Source organism: Daktulosphaira vitifoliae, unplaced genomic scaffold (genome assembly GCF_025091365.1).
Source record: "Daktulosphaira vitifoliae isolate Bord-2020 unplaced genomic scaffold, ASM2509136v1 Scaffold_2, whole genome shotgun sequence".
NCBI lineage: Eukaryota > Metazoa > Arthropoda > Insecta > Hemiptera > Phylloxeridae > Daktulosphaira > Daktulosphaira vitifoliae.
The window spans coordinates 12,044,597-12,069,626 of NW_026099573.1; the positions used below are offsets into that span (position 1 = coordinate 12,044,597).

Here is a 25,030-nt window from a genome sequence, read left to right on the forward strand (position 1 = left end):
AAAAAAAAAAAAAAAAAAAAAAAAAAAACACATCATAATAAAACCAATACCTTCTCAGCTTCGCATCGAAGCTAAAATTATAACTACATCGGTTGGGATATAGCAGCAAATAAGATAATAAAGGATTCATCAAATGTGAGCTATGTCTGCAATACTGTGTAATTTTATAACATACATTATTAATAATTTATCTTTCCATGAATTAATTTATTTATTCTATCTAAATAAACAATCTATGTTATTACATTTTTACATGTTATGAGACATTATCATTCACCTTTATATTTTATTTTAATAGAAAAGTAATGATTATTTATATTTATTAATCAATTTGAACTATAAAATAAATAATTACTTTTTACATAATTCAATTATTCAATCAAAATAACAATTGAACTACTTTGATGAATTCAAAAAAGAACACTTTTGAATTCCAAATTGAAACTTGAATGATGTTAAATCGTATATGTAGGTAAACTTTTTTTGTAGAAATTATTTTCATTGTATAAATATTAATAGCAATGAATAATAATTAAAATAATTTACACTTATACTCATACTTTATAGAGTAATATAATTGTATATAATATAGTAATAATACTGTACAAAAGTACAGTATTAAATTAGTAATTTATATGAAATTAGTAATTTTATATCTAAAAGAATTTAATATATCGTACTATCAATACAACAAAATCGTATCACAAAAAATAAGATTTTAATATTCTGGTGTAACTGAAATTATTTTATTATTATTTATATAAAAAAGATGGTACTCTCTAAAAATTTACATGACTATTTGTAATACAAAAGTAACTCTTATTGGAAGTTAAAACTTTGCAAAGTTATGACGGTATTGGTTTTATGATGGTATGCGTATTTTTATATCAGTGCATAAAAGTTCTCTGCTCTCACTGTTCTCATTTTAATTTAAAGCTTTTTATGAGTACTTAATGATAAAAAAAAACTTATTGAGGTTTTAACGTTTATTACCCGTCAAAGTAAAAAAATCGCAATAAAAAAAAAACATTCATTTGGACAATTTTTTTTAAGCTTTTGGTTTTAAGCGTTAAACAGATTCGCATCGAAACATTTTATTATGATAGTGATGTTAATTACTGAAAGATATCATTTTAGTTTGTCCCAACTACGACACGTCCTTAATGCACTGTTTTTTATTAGAATTCTATAAAATCTGACAGTGATTAAAATCACTGTCATAAACCTCTTCGATGAGTAGAAGAAACGATTTTTAAAAATTTAACATATTTACCAAAAACAATATGATTTTTGACTTAATAGTTTTTTTTACACATAGAAAAAAATTCATGGCAACAATTTTAATTTTCATATATTGCATTTAATAAGTTTTAATTTGAAATAATTTAGAATGATATCATTTTAAATTATAATTAGTAGCGTAATGCTTACATATGTAAGCATTCTGTTACTATGAAAATATAACGAAATTGTCTAATTTAACAAATAATTATATGATTTTTCGCTTTAATGACCAATTTTTTTCATTTTCTTCACGTTAATCCCAACTACTTAGGTTCGGCCACCCTTATCCTAAACTTCCATTTGACACGATCTACCACATCATCTACACTCATATCAGCTGTCCTCATATTGAATTCAATAACATCTCTCCATCTCTTTTTTGGTCTTCCTCTACCTCTTCTTCAAAATTTATTTCTTTAACTGTTCTTACAGCTTCAACAAGAAAGAAGAGCGTAGAATGAGTGTAGTATAAATTGTTCTACAGAAAAAAATCCAGTCCTTGATGAACTTGAGTAAGCTTAAAAAATTTGTAATTTTTATTATGTTTTCAATTCATTTGATCTAAGATAAGTTTATTAATTTCAGTTTTATTTTACGTGTCTGCTATTAGTTGGTTTTGTATTGTCGTTATCTGTATTTTCAAGCATACACTAGTTAGTAAAATATGAAACTTAAATGAAATAAGTTCAATTTTTGAATATATTTCTGTTATTACAGCTAGATTATTTTTAATGTATTTTTATTCTCATAGCTTTAGTTTAAAATGTAACAAATCATTGTTCTATAAAAAAAAATTCAAATGTGTTAAGAAGTTTCTCTAAAATTAAATGTAGTCTTTTGTGAATATTTCTCAATAATCTTTGAATTTTGATATTGTTTTTAAAGCCTTACTTTTAGATGGTCAATTATTTCTATAATAAAATGAAATTTTATTTAGCATGGGTACATCGCCCTTGTACCAAAAGTATTTTTTATAATTTTAAGATAAATCTTAATAAAATTTAATTTGATAAATCATATAAAAACACATACCGGTGAAAAGCCGTAAAAATGTTACAATTGTTGTATTGTACTCCTGCGACTCAAATTTAATTTCTCAAATAAAAACTCAATTAAGAAAATAGCCTATTATGTAGTTCATCTCCAAATATATATTTTCCTGGGAGATGATTTATTTTAACAATATTAAAAAAAATTTATATTATTCTAATTAAATTTTATTTTTAATTTAATAACTAATGAAGTCACAAAAATTATAAAATGTTATACAGTGAAAATATTGTTTTGTATTATTTTAAACATGCGTGGTTTAGAAGTTAGATTACGATTGTCACATTAAGACAATTAATTAGATTTATTAATTAATTTTAGTTTATTTACTATGATTTTATATTACAAATAGTAATTTTTTAATATTAGCTTTTTATTAATATAACAAGTATAAAATGTATACATTTAATTAATAAACTTTAATACAGAATTCTTATATTGACTTTTCATTAATAAGTCTAGAAAATATATATGTTATTTTAGATGTATATATATAAATTTTCAGGCGTTCGTATATATAACTATATTATTTCTATTATTTTCGTGATTTTTGGCATCAGGGGAAAACGCTATACAAAGGTTAAGGATAATTTGAGGTAGTTACTATTTAAAATAAAAATGTAACTAGACAAAACGTCTGTATAAATCGCATTACTTAAAAACATATATTTTCAGAAGAATGTGTCGTTACTAACAAAAACACTATTGTGTTATTTAGGCGTTATTTACACTATGACTAAATATTCACCTTCGTCTGATGAGTACATTTGTAATTGTGCCTTTTACGTTTTATACTCACAGTTAAATAATAGTTGCAATATTATTCATATTTCAATCTTAACACTTAACTTTAGATATACATACCATTGTCAAAAAAAAAAAAATACAAACCAAGAGTAAAAATCTTAAACGTCATTGGATTAATGAGTCATATTTTATTAGACCAACGAAACGTACACTATCAAATTTTATATATTTGAGTTAAAAAAAAAATACTAATATTCTATTGTAAAAAAAAACTATATTTATGTTAATATCAATTCAATTAATTATACTTCGTAAAAAAAATGTTTAATTGTTTCAAAGTAAATATAAAAAGTACTATAATTATTTAACAATACATTTTGAAAAATAGCCGTAAAATAAAATCATTCATAAGATTAAATCTGACCATGAAATATGGTTATTTCTTAATAATGCTCAATTGCAGAAGGTATGATATTAAAGCCTAGACAATTTAACATTTTATCGATGATATTTCCAAATGAATTTTTCAATTTTGTCAACATTTTTGTGTGATAAAATTGATCGCAGGACAACTAAAATAATAAACATTTTGTTATGACTAAAAAAATTTTTGTGCCTTTCAATAACAGTTGGTATAGGAATTCTTTACTAATAACAATGTTTAACATTCAAAACTATATTGTTTAAATTTTTTTAATTAAAACTTGAATAGAAAAATACATTTTTTGATACTGGATTTTAACTTTCTCCCGAAAAATATACATCCTAAGTTTAACATAAAAACTAATGACACATAAATTACTGAACTAAAAACACACTAAGAGGAATGCAATGTCTCAGCTACAAAATCCAGCCATAGTTGGCTTCCTTTGCTGAGCCAGAGATCACTTCAATAAATAAAGTCGCCATCCCTTTCTCTGGCGATGAATTAACCAAGAATTCATGATTAAGGACCTCTTTTTCGGGAAGGCTGCTGTGGCTCTTAATGAGCTACAAAGCGTAAAAAGAAACACACACACACACACTAGTAGAAAATAATTTAATTTTTAAATACGCATAAATACTTTTTAATATAACTACTACCTACATTGATGTATTTTACGCTATCGTTTTATAAGTTTTAAAAGGCTGTTTAAATAAAATATTTTACTTTAAAAATAAATCGACTGTTTGATTTTAGCAATAAATTTTTCATTAGAATAAAATATTATCTAGAGATTCCCCTAAATAAAATGTCATGAAACTAATTTATTTGTATTTTTGTATACTGTAACAATATCTTCTACGAAAAAAAAAAAACATGTGCAATACATTATTGAAAGAAATTATCTCTTAAGAACTTAACGAGTAATGTTAAAGTCCTTAGTGGTTTATTAAGTATAAAGGTAAATTAAATTAACATTGATAGTACATGAAAATTGTACCGCTTTGTGTTATCAATGAAACGTCAGGATATGTACAAATTTATATTTGTTGGCTTATTTAAGTTATACATAAAAAATTGAGCCTAAATGTTCAAGGTAGGTTTATTACATATGTCAAGTTCTTAAAAATATATCTTCTTTATTCATACAATAACTTTCAAAATCATAATCCCTATAACAAAAAATTAAATACCACATTTTCATAATAAGTAATTGTTTAAAACTACTGTAAATATATATTAAATTCAACTTAAATGAATTAGGCATTTACCAAGAGTATTAAATCTATTAGAATTAAATATTTCACAGTTTATATAAAACTTTTAGTTTTAACTGAAATATAATAAATGAAAATATTTAGTGAAAGAAACACGTGTCACACATATGTAAACATTTACTCTATTTTAAAAGGCATTAATGGATGGTGTCATTCAACATTTTTTTTTTTTTTAATATAATACATATTACAAAAAAAACGTAAAATTAATGGTTTTTAATATTTTTTCTTACACGTGTAATACGTTTACAATAAATTATATAATGATATATATAAGTATAATATAATATATATTAATATTCTTAATATTTGAAGTACTGTTTATATCAAATAATCATTTAACTCAAAATAATGAAAACAATAAGATAAACAAATAAAAAAGTGAGTCTTGATTTTTAGTGGATTTTTGAACAGTTAATAATAATCTTAAAACAACGTTGGAAAACTACAAAAAAAACATTCATTCAGCTCAAAAAGACGAAGTATTATATTTGTCCCAATAGATATTCAATGTAAACATACTAAAATAAATCCATACATTTTATAATCAATATGTCTTTTATACAACGTTAACAATAAAATTTACACTTCTTAGTTTTGAAATTATTTTTAAGAGGTCATTTCCATCAATCACCGGCAAATAGTCTACAACGTCAATTTAATTTTGTAATATTAATATCCTTTGTAATCAACAGATAATATCTAAAGTTCAATCTAATTTTTGCTGAAAAACAGAAATAGTATTCATAAACATTTTAGTGAGAAAGCTTTCAAGTATAGTTTTAAACACATGAATCCTTTGCTTATTAAATCAGTTTTTATTTTTTAAACAATTAACAGTCTCAAAATATAATTGAAAAATTTCTGTTCTCTATATTTTGAGAAGAAATTTACCGTTTTTGAAATAAATCATTCATTTTTTAACTTAAACACACAATAAATAATTTATATAGAAGTCATAAATTAACTATTATTCAGGGTCGGACAAAAGCGAGAATGGGCCCCGAGAATCACTTACAAAATTAGCCATTTCGCAATGGTACCTCCATAATTGCAATTAAAAAAAAATTGTAGCCGGACGTAATATATTTCTCCCGCACAAAAAATGTTTTCGTAAAATAATAAACATTAATTTCTAAATGTATGATGAAGCTAATTTATAAAACAAGGGGTAGACTAATCTAGTCTTAATCTAGTAAAACTAGTGGTTAACTGCAGCTCATTATACTAAGGTAATAATTAAATACATTTTTTTTTTTTAATCAATTTTTGCTAAGAACACAAAAGTGTAATATCACTTAAACTCACATACTTTTCTTATATTAGAATATTTTTATATAAATACTTATACATAATAATAAACATAAAAAAAGCAAAATAAAATAGTAATCCAGCAAAATAGAGTTGTGGCATTTTTTAGATAAGTGTTAAATTATCGTCCAGTTTTCAAAAATTTATTTAATATAAATTGAAAACTTAAAATATCAACATTAAAAGTTTTTAAGAATTGCAATTTTTTAGGATATTTCTCTTTATTACTGGGATTAAAAGAAAATTTTCAAAATAATGATGCAGATAGGCTTCATTTAAATGCGTTCTGTGATCATTTGATTAATCTCATTCATTAAAGAGATTATAACTGATGAACAAAAATTTTTAATTAAAAAAAAAAATTACGATGTAATTTGGTATTTTATACCTGAATTGTTCCCCAAAATCCGTGAACCTCTGGGGACCATCTCCCCGGGCACTAATCTGGGACTGATTTTTTGGACAAAGATGCAAGTTTATCAACATAAAAACACCAACATAATCGATTATTTGCTTATATTCTGTTCTTCTTTATTAAAAATTTGAGCTGTTCTGGTTATTATAACTGTATAAATTGTATAAATTGTATAAAGGCACACTTTCCGTTATAGTAATTTAAAAGAGCTATTTTTTTTTTTAATTGCTATTGTTTTTAATGAGATTATAAGTATGAAGATTATTAAAACGTAAAACTTTTAGGATTTTGCTTAATTGTTAAGCGTTTGTATCATGTTATATACATCCTAAAGTAAAACCAACAAAAAAATTAAAGAAAAATACAATGTTAAAAATACTTTAAAATTAGTAAATTTTTACTAAAAAAAAAATTATTATTCTGATTATAATCTCTTAATATTCAGTTAAAGAAAAATAGTAGTATTTTCATAACATATTATCTCATACCTTTCTAATTGGTAGCAATTTAGAAAAACATCAAGGTTTAGATATTCCTTTATTTTTCTCATAACTGGACTTTAAGTTAATTGATTTTGTCTGAACTCGGGAAATTTACAAAAAGAAGATTTATTAAACTATACAAGACTGTGTTTTCACAATCAAGTTTAAGCTTGACTTAATTTTAAAAATACATATAATATAAAAACATTTTAACAGTTTTCATAAGATTTAAGAAACAATACATGTTCAATACGTTGTGTGCATATTGAGTTTATTGAGTTTATTTTGAATTTATACAACACAAATTTGCAAAATTCATGATACTACTCACTTACTTTCTGATTGATAACTTCTTTATGTAGCCCTAAAAATTATTTATTAACACTTAATTGTATTTATATTAAAAAAAATTAAGTAAGGACATGGTCGTATATAAATTAAAATATTGAAAAAATTAAATATAAATTAAAATATAAAATTTGTTTGTTTTGTGAAATATATTGAATATTTGTTTATAATAATAATAATAATAATAATATTTTATATTCATAATCATATATGTGATTTTTTTTTAAAAGCTGATAAGTTAAAAATGAGGTTTAACATTTTTTAGGTATTTAAACAGAAAAATGATTTGTGTTACGTGTCAAAAAAATCAAGAGATTTTTCATTGCATTTCAAAAATTACTATGTGCAATTATGAATTATTTTTATTTCCCTGGTCAATTTCTAAAACTGACTTATCAGATTTTTAAGGTTTTTATATTTTAGTGAATTCAAGAAGAGAATTTAACTTATAATTATGCATTTATCATACACGCATTTTTAAATTTTACAGGAGTCACAATTTTTTACTTTACTATACAGACTATTTTGCGTTATTAAATAAATTTTTGTAAATTTAAATAAATTTAAAATAAACTTTCAATAAAGTTAATCTCAAAGATTCGAACTAAAACAAAAATGTGATGTTTAAAAGGTTTGATATTTTATCTAGATAAAAATAGTATTAACTTTTATCTTACTTAGATGACTAATAAATGATTATCTGAACATCATATATGAAAGTTTGTTTGTTATATAAATAACAAATATCTAGATATTTTATTAATCTACAAGTATAGAGATTTTCAGCAGTACTCAGAATTGAATAAAATTAAAAAAAATATTTTAACATAATTCAACTTAATACTAAAGGACTGTCCAAATCCAAATGCGACTGTCTTGCCCGCGTTACGAAGGATGAAGCAGCGAACGTCATTTCTCTTCAAGAAACTCATGTGTAATCAAACTGAGCCCTAAATTATTTAATTATTGGATTTGATCTCGTATGCCAACAACTAAATCCTAAGTATGAACTACCACTACCAATCTACGTCAAAGGTCCATCAAGTCACATATCATCCTACCTTCAACTATACATGACGACGTATCTACCATAGACATTAACATAAATAGACTTTCGATCTAAAATCTATAGAAACCACCAACGATAAACTGGTCACCCGGGTCTCTGCCAGCTTTCGGCACCCTCAAAAAGCCGAACATATATTCTCGTTTCACCAACTTTATTAAGATATCTGCAACGAAGCATGTACCAAAAAGCTATAGAAAATCGTATCAACCCGGCTGGGGAGTGGTATCAGAGTAACGATTATAGATCAATATAAGAAGACACAAGTTTAACATGATGGTAAATCCCTGCTTGAATCATTAGATAATTCTAGACGACAGCGATGGATAGAAAACGTTGATAAAAACCAAAATAGATAGACACTACCACGCAAAATAAGGGTCCGCTTTAATAGCATCCGTACTAGCCAAGAACAATATAACCTACTTTTAAACAAATGAAAACCAAGGGACTATCTAAATTGCGATTGCGGAGAGGTACCACATTATAAAGGACTGTCTGGCTCGACAGTACCCAGGAGAAATGGATGACTTTTTCAAATGCATAAAACTGGCTATTGAATGGCTCAGTATCGTATTATAAACCAAAAATTACTTGACAAATAATATAGGATTTATAATGTTATTTATTTGAATGTATTTTACTTTATTTTAATAACCTATTTATTGTTTATCTCCCTATTTAAGTTATATTAATTTGTGTATTGTGTAGCACCCAAGATCTTGTATGTCATACGAAATAAAATAAAAAAATTCATACTAAATTTAATAACTATAATAAGTATGTATTCATTATATTATACTTATGAATCAAAAAACTACTATTCAGGAATAATGAAGGAAATTAGTGTTGATGTTGCTTTTGGAATAATTTAAAAATTCCTTCTAAAAATTAAACACTATCTACAGAATTGCATTGAAGCGTTTCATATGATAGTGATTTTATTCACACAATGGAATCTATTATTATTTTGTCACTATTAAATGAAGAATGATCTAAATAAAATTTTAACTGGTCAATAATCAGTTTTGTATTATTATTTTTTAAGTTAATTTTATTTTTAATTATAGACAAGAGGGATGCACAATGTTGAGTAATTCTTATATGTGCGTCATGGTGAAAATAAGGCGTCGCTAAATCTACCCCACTCCTCTCATATATATACTTTAGATCAATGTCAAATAATTTAAAATATATATATAAATATATGTGTGTTTGTGTGTGTGTATGAAATATAATAATTCTGTGATGATGTTACTAGACGGTATCCTCATCTGAATATTCATGTCCCTGTTATTATATTATCATTATTACTTATTGTTTTTTTTTTTATTAACAGACTGTAATATTCATTTATAATAATACAAAAAAAAAGTTCCCGTATAACTTTAAAAAAATTTTTTTAGAAATAATTTATTCTTACAATAAACTTGATATTTACTATGGTATATAAAAATAAATTAAACATTAATTTGTACATTTTTATAAAAAAAATATAAAACAAAAAATAGAGTGTAATATTCATAAAAACACTATGGATAATTATTTATATGCTTTAAAAAAAATCGTAATTGTTTACATTTTATGGTCTCTATCATACATAAAAATAATTATTTGCAATAATTGTAAAAATAAATGTAAACATTCATAAAATACAAACAGAATAATAACAGTAGTTTAAATATACTAATAATGAAAAAACTGCATGATTAAAAAAAGTTTAGTATGTTCAACCAACAAATAATGATAAAACAATATTTGAGTTTTTAAGAATAATTTAGATATATATTTTCTGTATAAATAATTTGTTGCATAGTTTCTGTTCGAAACGACAGTTACTGGTGCGAAATTGAAACTACATTGACGAATTTGTTTTTTTCTTGATTTTGATGTTCGTTGTTATTCTTATTCTTATTCACCTTATCATTTTTGTTGTTGTTATTCATGAAAATAACTAGAAAAGAAAATTATTTATATCTACATTATTTAAGATTTTAATCATCAGACTCTTAATCTAACTTTTTCTTTAGCTTAACTGTCCTCTACTTTTTTACTATTTTAGCTATTTCGTTACAATATACTTTATCTTATATCTAACTAATTCTTTCTCCAAATATATATATATATATATATCTTTCTAAAAGCATTTATGGTTATCTATTTCTAATAATACTTATTTCAAGAAAAATGAATAATGAAATAATCTAGTGTAATTAATGAATCATAAGTTTACTATTTAATACACAATACTTTTTTTTCAGAAATTTGAACTATTGAATTTTTTAACGTATAGTTTTTATCTTAGACCTTAATACCATAAAAATTATAGGTAAATCAATAATATTGTCAGTTTTATTAGCAATTTTGTGATACTAAAAAGTTGTTATAGAAAAAGTTGTTATAGAAAAATTAACAGAAAGATATTATATGATTCACCGATATATCATATTGATACGCAAAAATTTGTATTGTGTTAAGGTTTGGCTTTTTTATTGATATTGTATCAATAAAGAAGTATTTCATAACAAAAAAGAAATATTTCATAATACTAAATAATGGAACATTAAAAAATAAGTAAATAATGTGTGTAATTTACAGTTGTTTGAAAATGAGAAAATTTTGTTTGATTTTTTAAAGAACAAATTTAAACAGAAAATTAAATTTATATATTGTTATTTATATATATATATATTTAATGTTAATGATAATTTATTAGGTTATAAATGAAAGCAGTCATTTAATAAACTACAGTTTTGAGCAAGTGCACTTTAATTTTTGGTTTTTGAAACATACCTTACACTACATTAAATCTTATGAACTCTATCGTTGAAAAGTTTTTTTATGGTTATTCTAGCAATGTCGCAGTAAAATTATATTGTTCTAAATTTAGACTGAGTTATCCCGGTTGACTTAGTTCACATTAGCTGTCAAAAATCTAACTTAAGCAAACCCATTGTTTATACAAAAAGATATCCTTAAAACTTTAAATCAATTCAACTGAATGAAAATTTTCGTTTGGTGACTTCTAAAAAATATATCTTTTAATTAAATACGAAGGACTTGAATTGAGAAAAATACGACCCAGATCAACATTATTCGGTACTCGAAAATTGTTGACTAGTAATACTAATGCATTTATCATAACAGAGAATTAAAAAAACAGAATAACAATCAGTTTTCTACGAAAAATAAATGTTCCGTTTGCTGAAGAACAGAAATTTCAAGAAAAGGCATTATTTATTTATATATAGTACGACAAGAAATTCTATAAATACAATTCTGAAAAGAATTTTCGCCTAAACTATTTTTCACGATGATAAATTTTATTTATATATATAGAGAAAGAGAGAGAAATAGAGTATATACAGCTACGTTTCAGTTTATAACATAAGTCGTTGCCGTTGTTGACACAATTGCAAGGGCGAATTCTAATAAGAAAGTTAAGATATGATGCGAAACAAGCCAAAATACTAATTTTATGATATGTATGAACTTTGATTCTCATTAAACAACGCTTTAATATTAAATGAGTTGCTAAAAATTCACCGACAGACTACCGATGTTTTAACTTTATTTACACAAATTTACTTTCGATTTTTATCAAACATTTTATCTTTCTTTTAACAGAAACTTAGAAATACATTTTGTAGGATCTTTTAACATTTCAGCAGATTTCTAGTTGGTAAATATTTTTTACAACTACGCGGTTGTAAACAATTATTACCTATGATTTTCAATTCTGAACAATATTTATCTCCACACTGTCCATTAAATTGAATATTATTACAGGTATTGTTTTTGTACTGTGTCATCGCAGTACAATAGAATCGTTAAGGCCTTGACATTATTAGAAAGCGGATATCACGTTAGATGACATGACTGTGGCATAACGTCTGAAACCCAAAGAAATTCCCATGTGACCATTATTACATTATTTTGCACATATCCGTTTGTCCGTACTAATGTTCTTTTCGGTTTCTTAATGGCCAAGCAGATACACTTATAGCAAAACCATACGGCGCATAGTCAGTCTATTTTTATAGAATCACAAAGATATTTCGTAAACTATTGGATATGAAATATTCGATTAGTGATATAACGATTATCGTCATTAAAAACACTTCAAATAATTTCCAAACAACTAAATCCGTCATCAGTAATAATCAAAACTATAGTTAAACGTTAAAACACACTAGATTCTATATGAATGCTAACAGATCGTTATTGGAAAATCAGTAATGATCAAAATCCCTAGGATGATTACCACCAAAAAAGGTCAATATTAATGTAATTCTTTTAAGATTTATTAACCTTTAGAATGTTGGTATTTTAAGAATCTTATAAAATGTTTTTTATCCAAAAAGTATCACTAAAATCATGTAGATAGCTTAACATAATTGTTTGTTGAGTAATGAACGGCTGAAATTCTATTTTAAAATTGAAATTCTATTGAGTTGAATAACTTCAACATTTACTTATGTGAAACTTCATTTATATTAATCCAGCAACTGTAATTGATTGAATTACTCAGTTTGAAATATCAAGTGAAAATTACAATGTGACGTTGGACGTACTACGAAATCAAGTATATCGTTATTTTATTTAAACAAAGTTTTTTTATAGCTCTTTCAGTCATACTTGTTATTCAAAACTATCTAGCCATAGAATTATTTATTGAGATGAAAATGTTATATGTGTCATGCAATAACAACGTATGATTTTATTAATATATTTGCTATGTTGATACGCACTTTGTCTATGTAATTATCTATACTTAATTAAAATTCAATTCAGAAAAAGTTACTAAACACTAATTTTTTGCACAAATTATCTACTTACAAGTTAGTCGTTTAAAATTTTTTTTCAACTATAAAATTAATACTGAGATCTAAACAATGGTGGATTTACAGGAGCAGGTTCAAATCCCTGGACTCCCAGACACCAATATTTATACATTATTTACCATATGACTGTGATTGTATTACAAGAAAATTTTATTTTTTAGACCCGAAACAGAAAAATGTACAAATTTCGTCATTGGATGTAAATAATAATAAATGTTAACATAGATTTACATCTTTAATTAGAATAAAATTGTCAACATTTCAAAGTCAAATGTGTTAATTATATTTAACAAAAGATAGAACTTAAGATGTTTTAATGGTTTTCTTCGTTCATTATTTAAGAACAAATACGCTTTGCATTAATATTTTAAGTTCCCATATTAAAAACACAAGGCAAGTTTAGGTCATTAGGTAAACCAAAAGTCACATAAAATTAATATTTCATCAGCATCCATATGTTTCATTATAATTATCAAAATTATGAATTAGTAATGTTGACTCAGATTCTTTATTTGTTCAAGATCTTTAGAACTTAAGAAAAAGACAAGAAGACAACAGTTTGTCATTTTAAGTGAATATAAGAAAAAATAACACTAATCGTGTATGGTGTTTAACTGTCACCGAGTACGCTGTTATGATTTCACTGTGTGCAATATTACTTTTATACACCACGAATTCGATGTAATCATATTATAAAGGGGTCATGACAAGTATAACGAATGACCCTTCAGATTTCCATTTAAATTTATTCTGCTGGATACAAACACATGCGAAAAACATTTTAAATTGAATCATGTTTACTAGGTATTTTACCAAAGTATTCACGTTGACATAATTTTAAATGAGGAAAACATTATTTTATAAAATTATTCGTTGCGACTATGATCTTATCCAAACAAAAATTAATTTCAGTCACTAAATGCAAATTTATTATGTCTGTCATAATTTACTTAAAACTTTGTTGGTATTAAAAATTTGGATGACACTTTTAGCAAGCGTTAAGCATTACTATTTATAAATTTGTCATTCTCGACCCAAGAAACACAAAAATATTTTAAAAACTTTTAAAGATTAAAAATAAGGTAATATTTATTATAATAACACTCTCTCACAAACAATACATCTGTAAATCAGTAAAAAATAATATACTTAGACAAATAAAAATTAATACTGTTAATATATTTCAACATGTTTTATGTTTGTACAGAAATGTTAGAAATTTTTAAATACTTTAATATTGAGTCTGAGGTACTAGAAAAAATGATAAAAGTAATTTTATGTTAAATTTCTACCATTATTTGTTTTAAAATAGATTTTCTGTACTATGTGTATTAATTATATTATTACCATACTATTAGATTATAGATAACTATAAGTTTATTTAATCAATAAATAAAAAAATCAATGATTTTTATACGAAATTTTAATAATATGTTAACTTCTGTAATCGTATACTCCTAAGATTTTAATTTAATTTACAAAATAACTGCATTATAATTCAATGTTTTTAATTCTTTGATTTTTTATTAGATCTTTGATTTTTGCCATAAAGATTTATTGACGTATTATAAATCAGTACACTAACTTCATAACAGAGTATACTTTGCACATTTAGATTAAAATAATACCATTTATTTTGACTATTGATTATTTAATTAGACAAATATTATACAAGGTGTTCAGCAAGTAAGGAAACAGGCCAATTATTAGAAACAATAAGAACTATAGAAATCCGTTTCCTTAATTTCTGAAAATTCTATATAGTTTTATGTTAATTTAACACTCAAAAAGTCATAACTAAACTTTTATACTGCTGCTACCATACGTACTACAAATCTTTGTACATTTATTTGTAATGATTAATTACCTAACAAGTTTATACTAACAGAAGTATACAAGTCGCTAGTCTATTACACAACCTCAATGATGGCTGATGTATAGGTAATAAATGACACAAATAAATTGCATGATTTTTTAATTGTTTATAGAAAAGTAATTACTTTTATGCTCCTGTAGTTATCAATTATTACCTCTTGTGTTACCCCATAAGGCAATAAATAAAATTACCGAAATTAACAAATAATAACAAAAACCTCAACGAATTATAAATTATGCAACTTTTAAATATAAAAGTGCATTTTTCTGCTGTATAATCGCTTAAAAAACGATAAGACTGAATGATTTCTGAAAATAATATTCTGAATTTTAACACAATATTATGAAGATAAAAAAGTATAGGCATAATTTAAATAAAAATGTATCATGTGATTGATTACGTGTGGAGTACAGTAGTTAGTTTATGACTAAAATGTTAGTATTTATATTCGTTCCAGCATGTTAGCAAAGTACGAAAACACTTAACATTTAAAAGTGGAGGTGTTGAAAATTTCAAGGCTAATAATAAACATGGTATTGATTATTATAATGAAAACCTACAACAGAATGTGGAATACCGATGACGAACATGTATTCAACATACATCATAATGAGTCTCAAAACAAATTTGTCATCCGCTTAGAAGATAAGTTTTTTTGTTCGTAAAAGCTTCAGTTGAGCATAATGCGATCTCCGTCGTAATTATTTTTAATTTTACTTGAGCATTCCAAACACGTGCACTCTTTAAAAAAATGTCAGAATTTTCACATAAATGTATTGGAAGTGTAAAACGAATATAATGTAAAGTAAATATTTGATAAATAGTCATAAAAATGACACATTATTATACGAATTTTCGTTATTTTATATTAAGATTACACTACTAATGTGTAAAATTAAAGTGTACGTATTAAAAATGTTATAGTGACGTATGAGAATTTTTAGATAATTTCTTATAGTACACAATATTAATTGAAAAAATATTTAACATGAACAAATTTAACTTAGGGAAGTTTCTGGTGAAATGTAGTCAGCAGTAGCATTTCAGACCTATTGATGTCTTTTTTTACTCTTTAAAAAAGACATATAAATGATTTCGTTAATTGTAAACTTGAGAATTCGATATAATGAATATACGGTGCAACAAAAAACCTGTCCGAAAACTCTGATTAAATTTCTAAAAGGCTCTGTAGACGCATATATAGTTTTCTCAGAATAAAAAGTACTCTATAATAATGCGATGGCATCTTATTGACGAAATTTTTATTCGACGTTTGTAAAGATAAACCGGAAATTAATTCAATTGAATTCTGAAATCAAATTTATTTTATACCACAACATTATTACATCTTGCCATGTTATTTATAGTCTTCGAGTATCATGTTATTAAAATCAGATCAGTTTTTTACAATGAACCAATGTTCAATCAATAAAATCGAATAAGGTAATGCAATAGAACCTCTTTTTTAACTATCGAGAATTACTTATAATAATACAGCAAAATTTTATTAGTAATAATTTCCAATAATACACTATTTTTTTAACGTATTCAAAGAATGAAAAAAGACGAAAAATAAAATATTTTTTCCTAATTGTTAATTAATTTATTATTTAGTTTTTTTATGGTGTTGTAGTGAACTCTTACATAAAGTCATTCAGTTTTTAGATGGAACTATAAAATAACTTTGACAGTGACATAAGTACCGCGACCACAGAATAATTTGTGGAGTATTGTTACCTTTTTTTTTGCTTATCAAAATTTTTTTGCTCTAAATCGCTATTTAAAAGAAAAGAACAAAAAAAAAGGTCACTATGACTAAAAATTAAAATGCAACAAATCATTTCAGGTTCGCCACTGACACACTGCCTCCTTATTAGATGTCCCAGCATTAATAACGTTGTGTCAAGTCAATAGCTGGTGTATAAATCCTGTCAAATGAAAGTAGAACCGATTCATAATATTTGGGATAAAGGCTAAAAATTTGATGATAATAATTGGTTTTTTATATCTATATATTATAATGACTAGAATATTATTTATTTAAATTTATCACACATAAGTTCATCCTTTCACAAACCAGTAATTTATAGGCAAAAAACATAAACTATGTACACATAATTATTTCAAAATAATTTTTTATATATTTTAATAAAGAATATACTGATTTCATTCAAAAAAAATGAAACAATATTTTTTTAATATATTAATTATGAAAAACATGATAATTTTTTTATTAAAACCAGCAATATTCATCAAGTTATCTTGGCTAAATTTAAGTAAGTTATGTTTTCAAAAATAATTATATATTATATTATTTAGTATTGAGCCCATATCTGTTATTTCCTTTCATCAAAACTTTAGTCATTAGGATAGGACTAAAGTCTTTTTAGACTTTTTAGTCCGCCAAACTTAAACTGTATCTCATAACTTTTCAATTCCATTTAAGAGTTCCGTGTTTTTTATAGCACAACTAAAATTATTAATTTGAAAAACTGACTTCACTCATTACTTTAATACATTGAAGTAATATAAATTCAAATTTCTTGTACTATTCAATCATGATCGACGATATTAAATTTTTCGAGGTTTAAAATCAAATTTAAAAACAGAAGTATCTATGTGTACAATTCAAAATATTTTTATGCCCTCATAAAATTTAAAAGTTGTGTATTTAAACCTAAAAACTTTATCCTGTATGTTATTGCGTACCTTTTGTTTTTATACATACACACACAGCTATTTCTCAACTTAAATTTTATCGTTTTTCAGTAAAACAGTATGGCTGATTGCTTTTGTTTTGAAAAATATTACCGCAAGTACTGGATATCGAATGGCGGCGTCAAGTTGTTCCAGGAATATTATAATAACAAAGTGTTACTTAGTTGAACACAACTAGAACATTGCGGGAAATGACCTACATGTAATTTGCTGGGTACCTTAGTACTGTGCATCGTTTGATGGCCATTGGCGACTATTAGTGTAATAAAGACGGTCTATCAGCAGCTGCTCTGAGCAATAATAATACAACGGTGTACAGAGAATCGTAGAAAGGAATCAAAGAACAATACTTAAGAGGGTTACATATATTATACTTAACCGTCGATATTCCTTAGTTTCTTATTCTGATCACACTACTGTTGAGATTTAAAACGCATAAAAAATCATCATAATTATTTTTATTGTAATAGGTGCCATTGAAAAACTATTATTACCATACTGCAAACCATTAAATGGTCAAATGTAGCATTATGGTTATTGAAGTAATATAAATTAGTGTTTGCCTTCCAGCAAGATATGAGCTTCCAAGAAATAATATGTTATTATAGTAATAACTGCTTCGACTATACCAAGTCTGCGAGAACGCGGTCACAGAACACATCAGTTGGCTTTTTAAATATCAACGTACAGGAATGCGTCACGAACAGCGTGACAAATTTAGTGTTGCAGAGTAGCGACGTTATTTTTTGAGTATCTAAAAAAATGAAAAAGTAAGAATGTGCTGTCGTTCAATATAAATGTGAAATGAATAGCGTTACAATCGTTATAACAAATATTGGAGAACTTAAAATTAAAATAAACAAAACTTACAGTTAGGTAACATTGAAACAAACTATTAATAAAATTTTAAAGACATTATTTTTCATCAAAATTATTGTGTATTTTTGTAATTTTTTTTCAAATGTTATATAAGTCAGTACTCTGCACAATATTCGTAAAGTAATATTTGCATGTTGTATTTAGATTAATTATAACTATTGACATTTTGTCAATTTATTTCAATAAAATCATCACAAAAAATTAATGTTATATAAATAATAAATTAAATATTACAAAATATTTTAATAATTTATAAGCCATTTGAACGTTGAAAAAATATAAGTAAAAAGACTGAGTTTTAATTTTGTTTGGTTTCACATTAAAACAAAAATTGTGGTAGATCTCTGAAAGATCCACTATTTATTCATTCGGGAAATTAATTCAATCATCAAATATATTTTACAAGTAATCCCTCATGTTGATAATATTTTTTATTTTTTTAATTCAATGGTAATTATTTTTTAAATAATAAACTACCGAACATTTACATTGTGATATTTGTAAATAATAGAAATTAATCTGTCGATATCTTTACAACAGGTATCCTACTGTGATATTCTTTTTCTATTAGGTTACTATGTTTCTGAATTGTTGCACAATATTATTAAGGATCTTTAACATGCAAACTAAGGTTATTTTTAGAGGCTGCGAGTAATCCTATAATTAAATAAATGTATATGTATGATGAATAATATAAAATATTAGTAATTAGGGAATTCCCTACAAAAAAAAAATTATTCGGTGAATATTATTTTAGTTTATAGCTAGTTATGCAATGGAAATAATGTATTAATAACGTTTTCAAATGTTATTGTTTTCATATTATATAACAGCATTTTTTTATTATACTTTTATAGTAAAAATTTCAATAAGTTAACTTAAAAAATAAAAGAGAGTTACATTTATAATTTTTCCAATGAATTCAACCAACATAGCCCATGAACCTAAAAGCTAATTAACAAAAATTAATCAGTAAATATTTGTTTTTTTTTTCAACTTGGTGTAAATTATGTTAATTAATTTATGGCAGAACTGAAAACGCCAATTAGTCATCATTCAATATTTTTAAAGAGAGAAAATTAGCAAAAATAAAAGCAATAATTTATTTTAGTTGTAGCAAGCTTAAACAAGTGATAGTTTGTTTTTTAGATTGGAATTTCAAGTTGTAGCTCTGGGACTTTTCTGAATGATCATTTAATGCACCTATGTTTGGCAACTACTTATATAAATTTAATCTTGTTATTATTACACGCGTTGTAAGAAAAACATTAAATAAATAGGAAAATTATAGGCTACTAACATGTAACTAAACGTTCGTATAAAATCAAATTAGGATGGTAGAAATTTAATCTAACATTCTTCAAAAAAATGTAACCTATCATAATCTAATACTTACTGTAGTAAATGGATAGGATATAAAAATGCGTTACTTAGAGAACTTTTTTTTAATTACTAGCAGTTTAAATCTTTACAAAGGTAAAGAGGAACAATTATACGTTACAATGGCTCAGAATGTAAATTTCTGACGAAAAAAAAATCTCAGTTTTCAGAGATTCGAAAAACACTTTAGGTAAAAGTTTGAATTTAAATTACTTTGATTTCCTACGTCCATTTAACAATCATGGTAATATTTATGAATTTCCTTGGAACATTTTAAATTGCCTGAGTTCCAATTTCATTTACAATACTGAACCTATACAATGAAATCCTTGAGAAAATTAAAAATTCTCTCTTAACAGTTGAAATTTATTAAAATTGACTGTTAAAAGTACAATATTATATTCGCAGGGACATAATTATGTTTTTACCTGATGCACTAAGTAATAATTAATTTTTTTCGACAGACTGTTAAAATCTGTCAATCGTTTATGATAAAAAAAAAAAGAAATGAAAAATTAACAACATGATATTGGGCTGTACGGGGAATACCGATGTTAGCTTTAAAGCTTCCGCCACAACCAATTTTGCTACCAATTTTATTGGTCGACTTTGTCGAGATGCAACTTTGTTCTTGTATGCATTAACAGTACATTACTATACACAGCGTCATGTAGTAATAAAAAGTAAAATGCACTTGCCACTCGTTGCACCGTAATATACATTATCTCCTGAGGAAAATTATCGACCATACAAACGAAACAGGTTTGGCCGTTTGAGACGTACCTGCGTTCCCCTCTACAGAAGAGAACAATAATAACGTTAACGTTTTAATGTACTCGGTAATAGTGCCCACCTCGGCGGATACACCTTTCCATCCGTTGCCACCACCATCACCGCAGCTATTTTCTCCTCCGCTTCTTCCACCCTTTCTACCGGCGAATGGTCGGCGTTCCTAATTAACGTCGGCCCGGTAAACGCACGCACGCATTAGTTTGCCGAAGACATACATGAACGTCAGTCGATTACCACTCATCCGGTTATAACCCCGTCGAGCCGGTTCCCGTCGAACAAACCGATGGTACACAGTATCTTATAGATTTTATTTATATTGAATTTTTTTTAATTGTTAACTCAACTAGTTCGTTTAAGTACTGCCGGGCACTGCGAACGCCTGGCCGCATCACGAGTTCTGCAAAGTCGTGGCTATGCACTGTTAGAGGCTCAAGTTTTCTAAGGATTACAATCGCCAAAACATTTGTTACAACTCGACGACAATATATAATGAGAAACAAGTAAGAAAGCGAATCAATATAATAGAATGTAATTTCGAATTCATTTGCTCGTCCAAAACTCGTGTCTCGCTGATAAAAGTCATAATTGCACAGAAATAATTATTGAATAATACGCGTTTTGTAATTTTGATAATCTCTGTGTACGATTGTAAACGAAAGGCACGCAGGGTTATACGTTTATTATCATTGTTGTTTTTAAGTCGAGCGAAATTCCGGTAAAAACTTTGATATATACTTCTGGGATTTAAAAGGTCCTGAAGCCATCCTCAGTATTTTGTCTTGTCGCTTTCTAAAATGAAAAAAAAATTGTCAACACTATACCAGAATAATCTCTTAGTTATCCCTTACACGAAATGGACGTGCACAATAATAATAAATGATGACCTCACACTTTTTTCCTCTTTGTATATTTTTTTGTAAAAACAGTCAATTTGGACCGATTTTATCGTAATCGTGTTTCAATTTCAAAGGTCAACTCGATTTCAGACTGTTTGTCTTTTAGGTCCGTTAATGTATAAGCAAACAGATAACAATTGTCCATTAGTGTTAAAAGGAGCATGAAATGTGTTTTCGAGTATTCAGAAGTTACTAATTTATTCCATAGATCAATTTACATTTAAAAACCTAATGATTTTTGTTTATAGAATTATATTTATTTTACCACCAGGCTGATCGTATTACTTTATTTCATGTATAAAGTATGACTTAATAACTAATGTCATGGAATTTTCAAGATATTTACATAAAAATAATGTTTAGAAATATTTTTTTTAACCCACCACAAGGGTAATATCATTTAAGAATCCGGTTTAAAATTTGTCATTATGGTCTCGACAACCTTGATCTTGATCCGCACCAGTTTCCCGACCATCTGTTATGATTCGGATTAGGACCATATGGCTTCAATAACAACATTCGTTTGATATCAAAAGGAGTAAGAAATCCCTTAAACAGTTTCCAAACAAACGCTTTTTTAGTGTAAAAAGAAATAAAATTTTCAACTAACTACTACCTACACTTAAAAATGCACATGCCGTCATGGTCTAATGTACCTATTATAAAGTCGACTGTAAAGGAACATTTTCTCATAAAGCGTAGGCGGTCTGGTTATATGTTTTTGCTCGGTCGTGTTAAAGAAAAATAGTATTAATTACACCTCGTGGTATGGTACCACTATATTCTATATGTGTTAACGATCATTTTAATCTCCGAGTTGTGCCCAAAACCTTTTTATTATAGATTAAAATTGCATTTGAAAGATATTAAACCCAATGTGATACGAGCAGGTCCCGTAACGTCATTAATATTTAATGTATCAATGAACGGACACTAGACAAACAATTATTAATGAACGAGCAAACGATAACGGTTTTACACAACCGTTTGGAAATACTAATTGTTCCGAGGCGCATGACACAAATTTTTAATAAAAGTAATTTCGGTGGCTTGACACTGACAGGGCGAATAAAAATAAAGTATAATCGAAAGGGTAGTTTTACCTTTACACAAGAATATGACTCTTTTTAAACTTTATCTCCCCCGACAATAAAGACGACATGACATGTCATATATTATATTAGCTGCAGTCTGTTGATCGTAAAAAATAGTTAGTGAAAAACCCTCAGCCGGTTATTCATCGTGTTCGAGTAACGACGACATCTACAAAAAGCCAAAACCCATTTGCTTCAATCGCTTTTAATCCATAAAAAAACTCATCATATTAGTTTGTCAATTTTCTACGTTTACCTGAATTATAAATCACAGACGCCCACACATTTTCTTTTAATTTAATATTATTTTATTACGTAATACGACCTTCCTAATCCTCATTACCTTACATGGTGACCGATCCATATTTAGCAAGGACGTCTGAAGTGTTTCACTAAAGTATTTCCCTAGTTAACTTAATTAGCCATTACAATAATTATTATGACTAACTATTTAACACGGTGACCAACTGAACTATAATTTATTCAGATACTGCCCGGCTTTGTTTTGATACAGGTTCTATTAATAGTATTTTTTATCCCAAAAGAAACTTATTACTGTCATTTGATGTCCAGTAGTCCGTAACATAATGTTTTTTTTATGAGATAATTATACAATATAAAACACTAATAATGCGTCTGAATTGTACAATGGACCGGATAGATCGTTAGTCTTTCTTCGACTGTTTTTTCTTTGATTTATAGAAAGGTAATGGTGATGGTTTACTCAATAAATCTTGTAACTCAATTCTATCTAAAACTATTTTTTCTTAACACTTAACGTAGCTTTATGCTATACGCGAAAATTACTGTTCTAGTGAAAACCTATTCAATATTTTAACGCGGTGAAATCGGTCTTTTAAAAAACGTTTAAACGTGTTATGATCATACGCGCTACAAAAACTCCAGCAAATATCGCGACTTACAAAACTGAAACATTCAAAAATATAACCGACATGTAGTTTAACCTACTTAAGTTTGTTGCGAATCCTATTCTAAAAACCAACTGTGTTACTGATTAAGTTTGCGAAAATCATTTGTTAAAATACCGTTGAAAAGTTTTTATGACAACACTAATGTAATCCAACTGATTGCGCCATTTATCTTCTGAACATTATACACAACTAATGCAATTACACAGTTCAGCAAAACGATTGTAAAAATATTTACTAAAGAGATCTTAATAATATGAAATACGAACGTATTTTTAACTGGGTTAAACGTCTGTGAATCATAACATTAAAACTAAACAACAAATTTTCTGTTGTCGTCCACATTTTAAAAATACCGTCTGTCAGTTTATATTTCCCACTTACACTTCCTAGACTATTTAAAGCCATCTGAAATCAAACGTTGGAATAAAAATTTTTGCATCCAATCTACTAACTGTTACTATCAGTTGAACGTTTTGTGCAATGCCGTCGGTCGACACACTTGTACTCGATTAATTTTACAGGTGCGTGTACACCTGACAAGACTGAAAATATCAAAAATTTTAGCGTCCTTCCATCTGGTCCATATTATCTGGTGCTAGTTCTTCTGAATGAATCATTTTTTTTCTCGAGTAAAATTGTTAACACAAGCGCCCACAACGATGAATCACCAACAGAGCCGTGCCCATCGCATATACGCCTTATTTGCCCGATGCATCATATTTTAACCGTGGGTCGTCAGATTTCGAAACCCACAATATCGCAAAATCATAATGACATAATGTAAAAATTGAAAAAACAAAATTAGTTTGTTAACATCAGTCGACGCGCCATACACACAAATCCGGATGTGTGTTGTTCACAGTACCCGGTAAATATTTCTTTTTAATATAACAGCAGCCGTTTATATTTTCCGTTGGCACATTGGATTGTTTAGAGTAAACCAGAGTTTGTTTCTACGTTAGAATACATATATCAGTTTTTTTTTTTTTTTTTTGCCTTACCTAAACTTGGTATTTGCATATTATCGTCTCGCAATTTTACACTATCCAAACCTTGTTTTGCGAATACACCCACGCTAAGACATAATGTGTTTCTTTCTTTGGCTATATTCGAGACAACTTAACTGTAAATCGTTAGTCAGGCGAAATAACGACACGTTCGGATACCGAGAACATTGGCAGTAAAAAAGTAATCGCCGTGAACGATTAATAAAAC

General features: G+C 26.4%; 2 protein-coding genes and 1 long non-coding RNA gene across 8 annotated transcripts in view; all 3 read left to right on the top strand.

The window, feature by feature from the left end:
* The window catches only part of LOC126898928 (probable G-protein coupled receptor 158), a 114,206-nt gene extending 96,171 nt beyond the window's left edge, over positions 1-18,035 (top strand). For all 3 annotated transcript variants that reach the window (XM_050673336.1, XM_050673338.1, XM_050673337.1), the window contains 2 exons: positions 17,364-17,400; positions 17,894-18,035. In XM_050673336.1, coding sequence (XP_050529293.1) covers positions 17,364-17,400; positions 17,894-18,020 — 164 coding nt within the window. In that variant the 3' untranslated portion in view covers positions 18,021-18,035. The remainder of the gene's footprint in view (positions 1-17,363; positions 17,401-17,893) is intronic.
* LOC126898962 (uncharacterized) overlaps positions 1-25,030 on the top strand; it is a 180,102-nt gene that overhangs the window by 90,293 nt on the left and 64,779 nt on the right. The gene's annotated exons all lie outside the window — the stretch shown is intronic.
* LOC126898915 (CD109 antigen-like) overlaps positions 1-25,030 on the top strand; it is a 61,567-nt gene that overhangs the window by 6,808 nt on the left and 29,729 nt on the right. Inside the window, exon 2 of one of the 3 annotated variants that reach the window (XM_050673298.1) lies at positions 21,380-21,393. In XM_050673298.1, coding sequence (XP_050529255.1) covers positions 21,383-21,393 — 11 coding nt within the window. In that variant the 5' untranslated portion in view covers positions 21,380-21,382. Of the gene's footprint in view, positions 1-21,077; positions 21,394-25,030 lie in introns of those variants that run through there. The other 2 variants (XM_050673297.1, XM_050673300.1) reach the window with 2 other exon arrangements.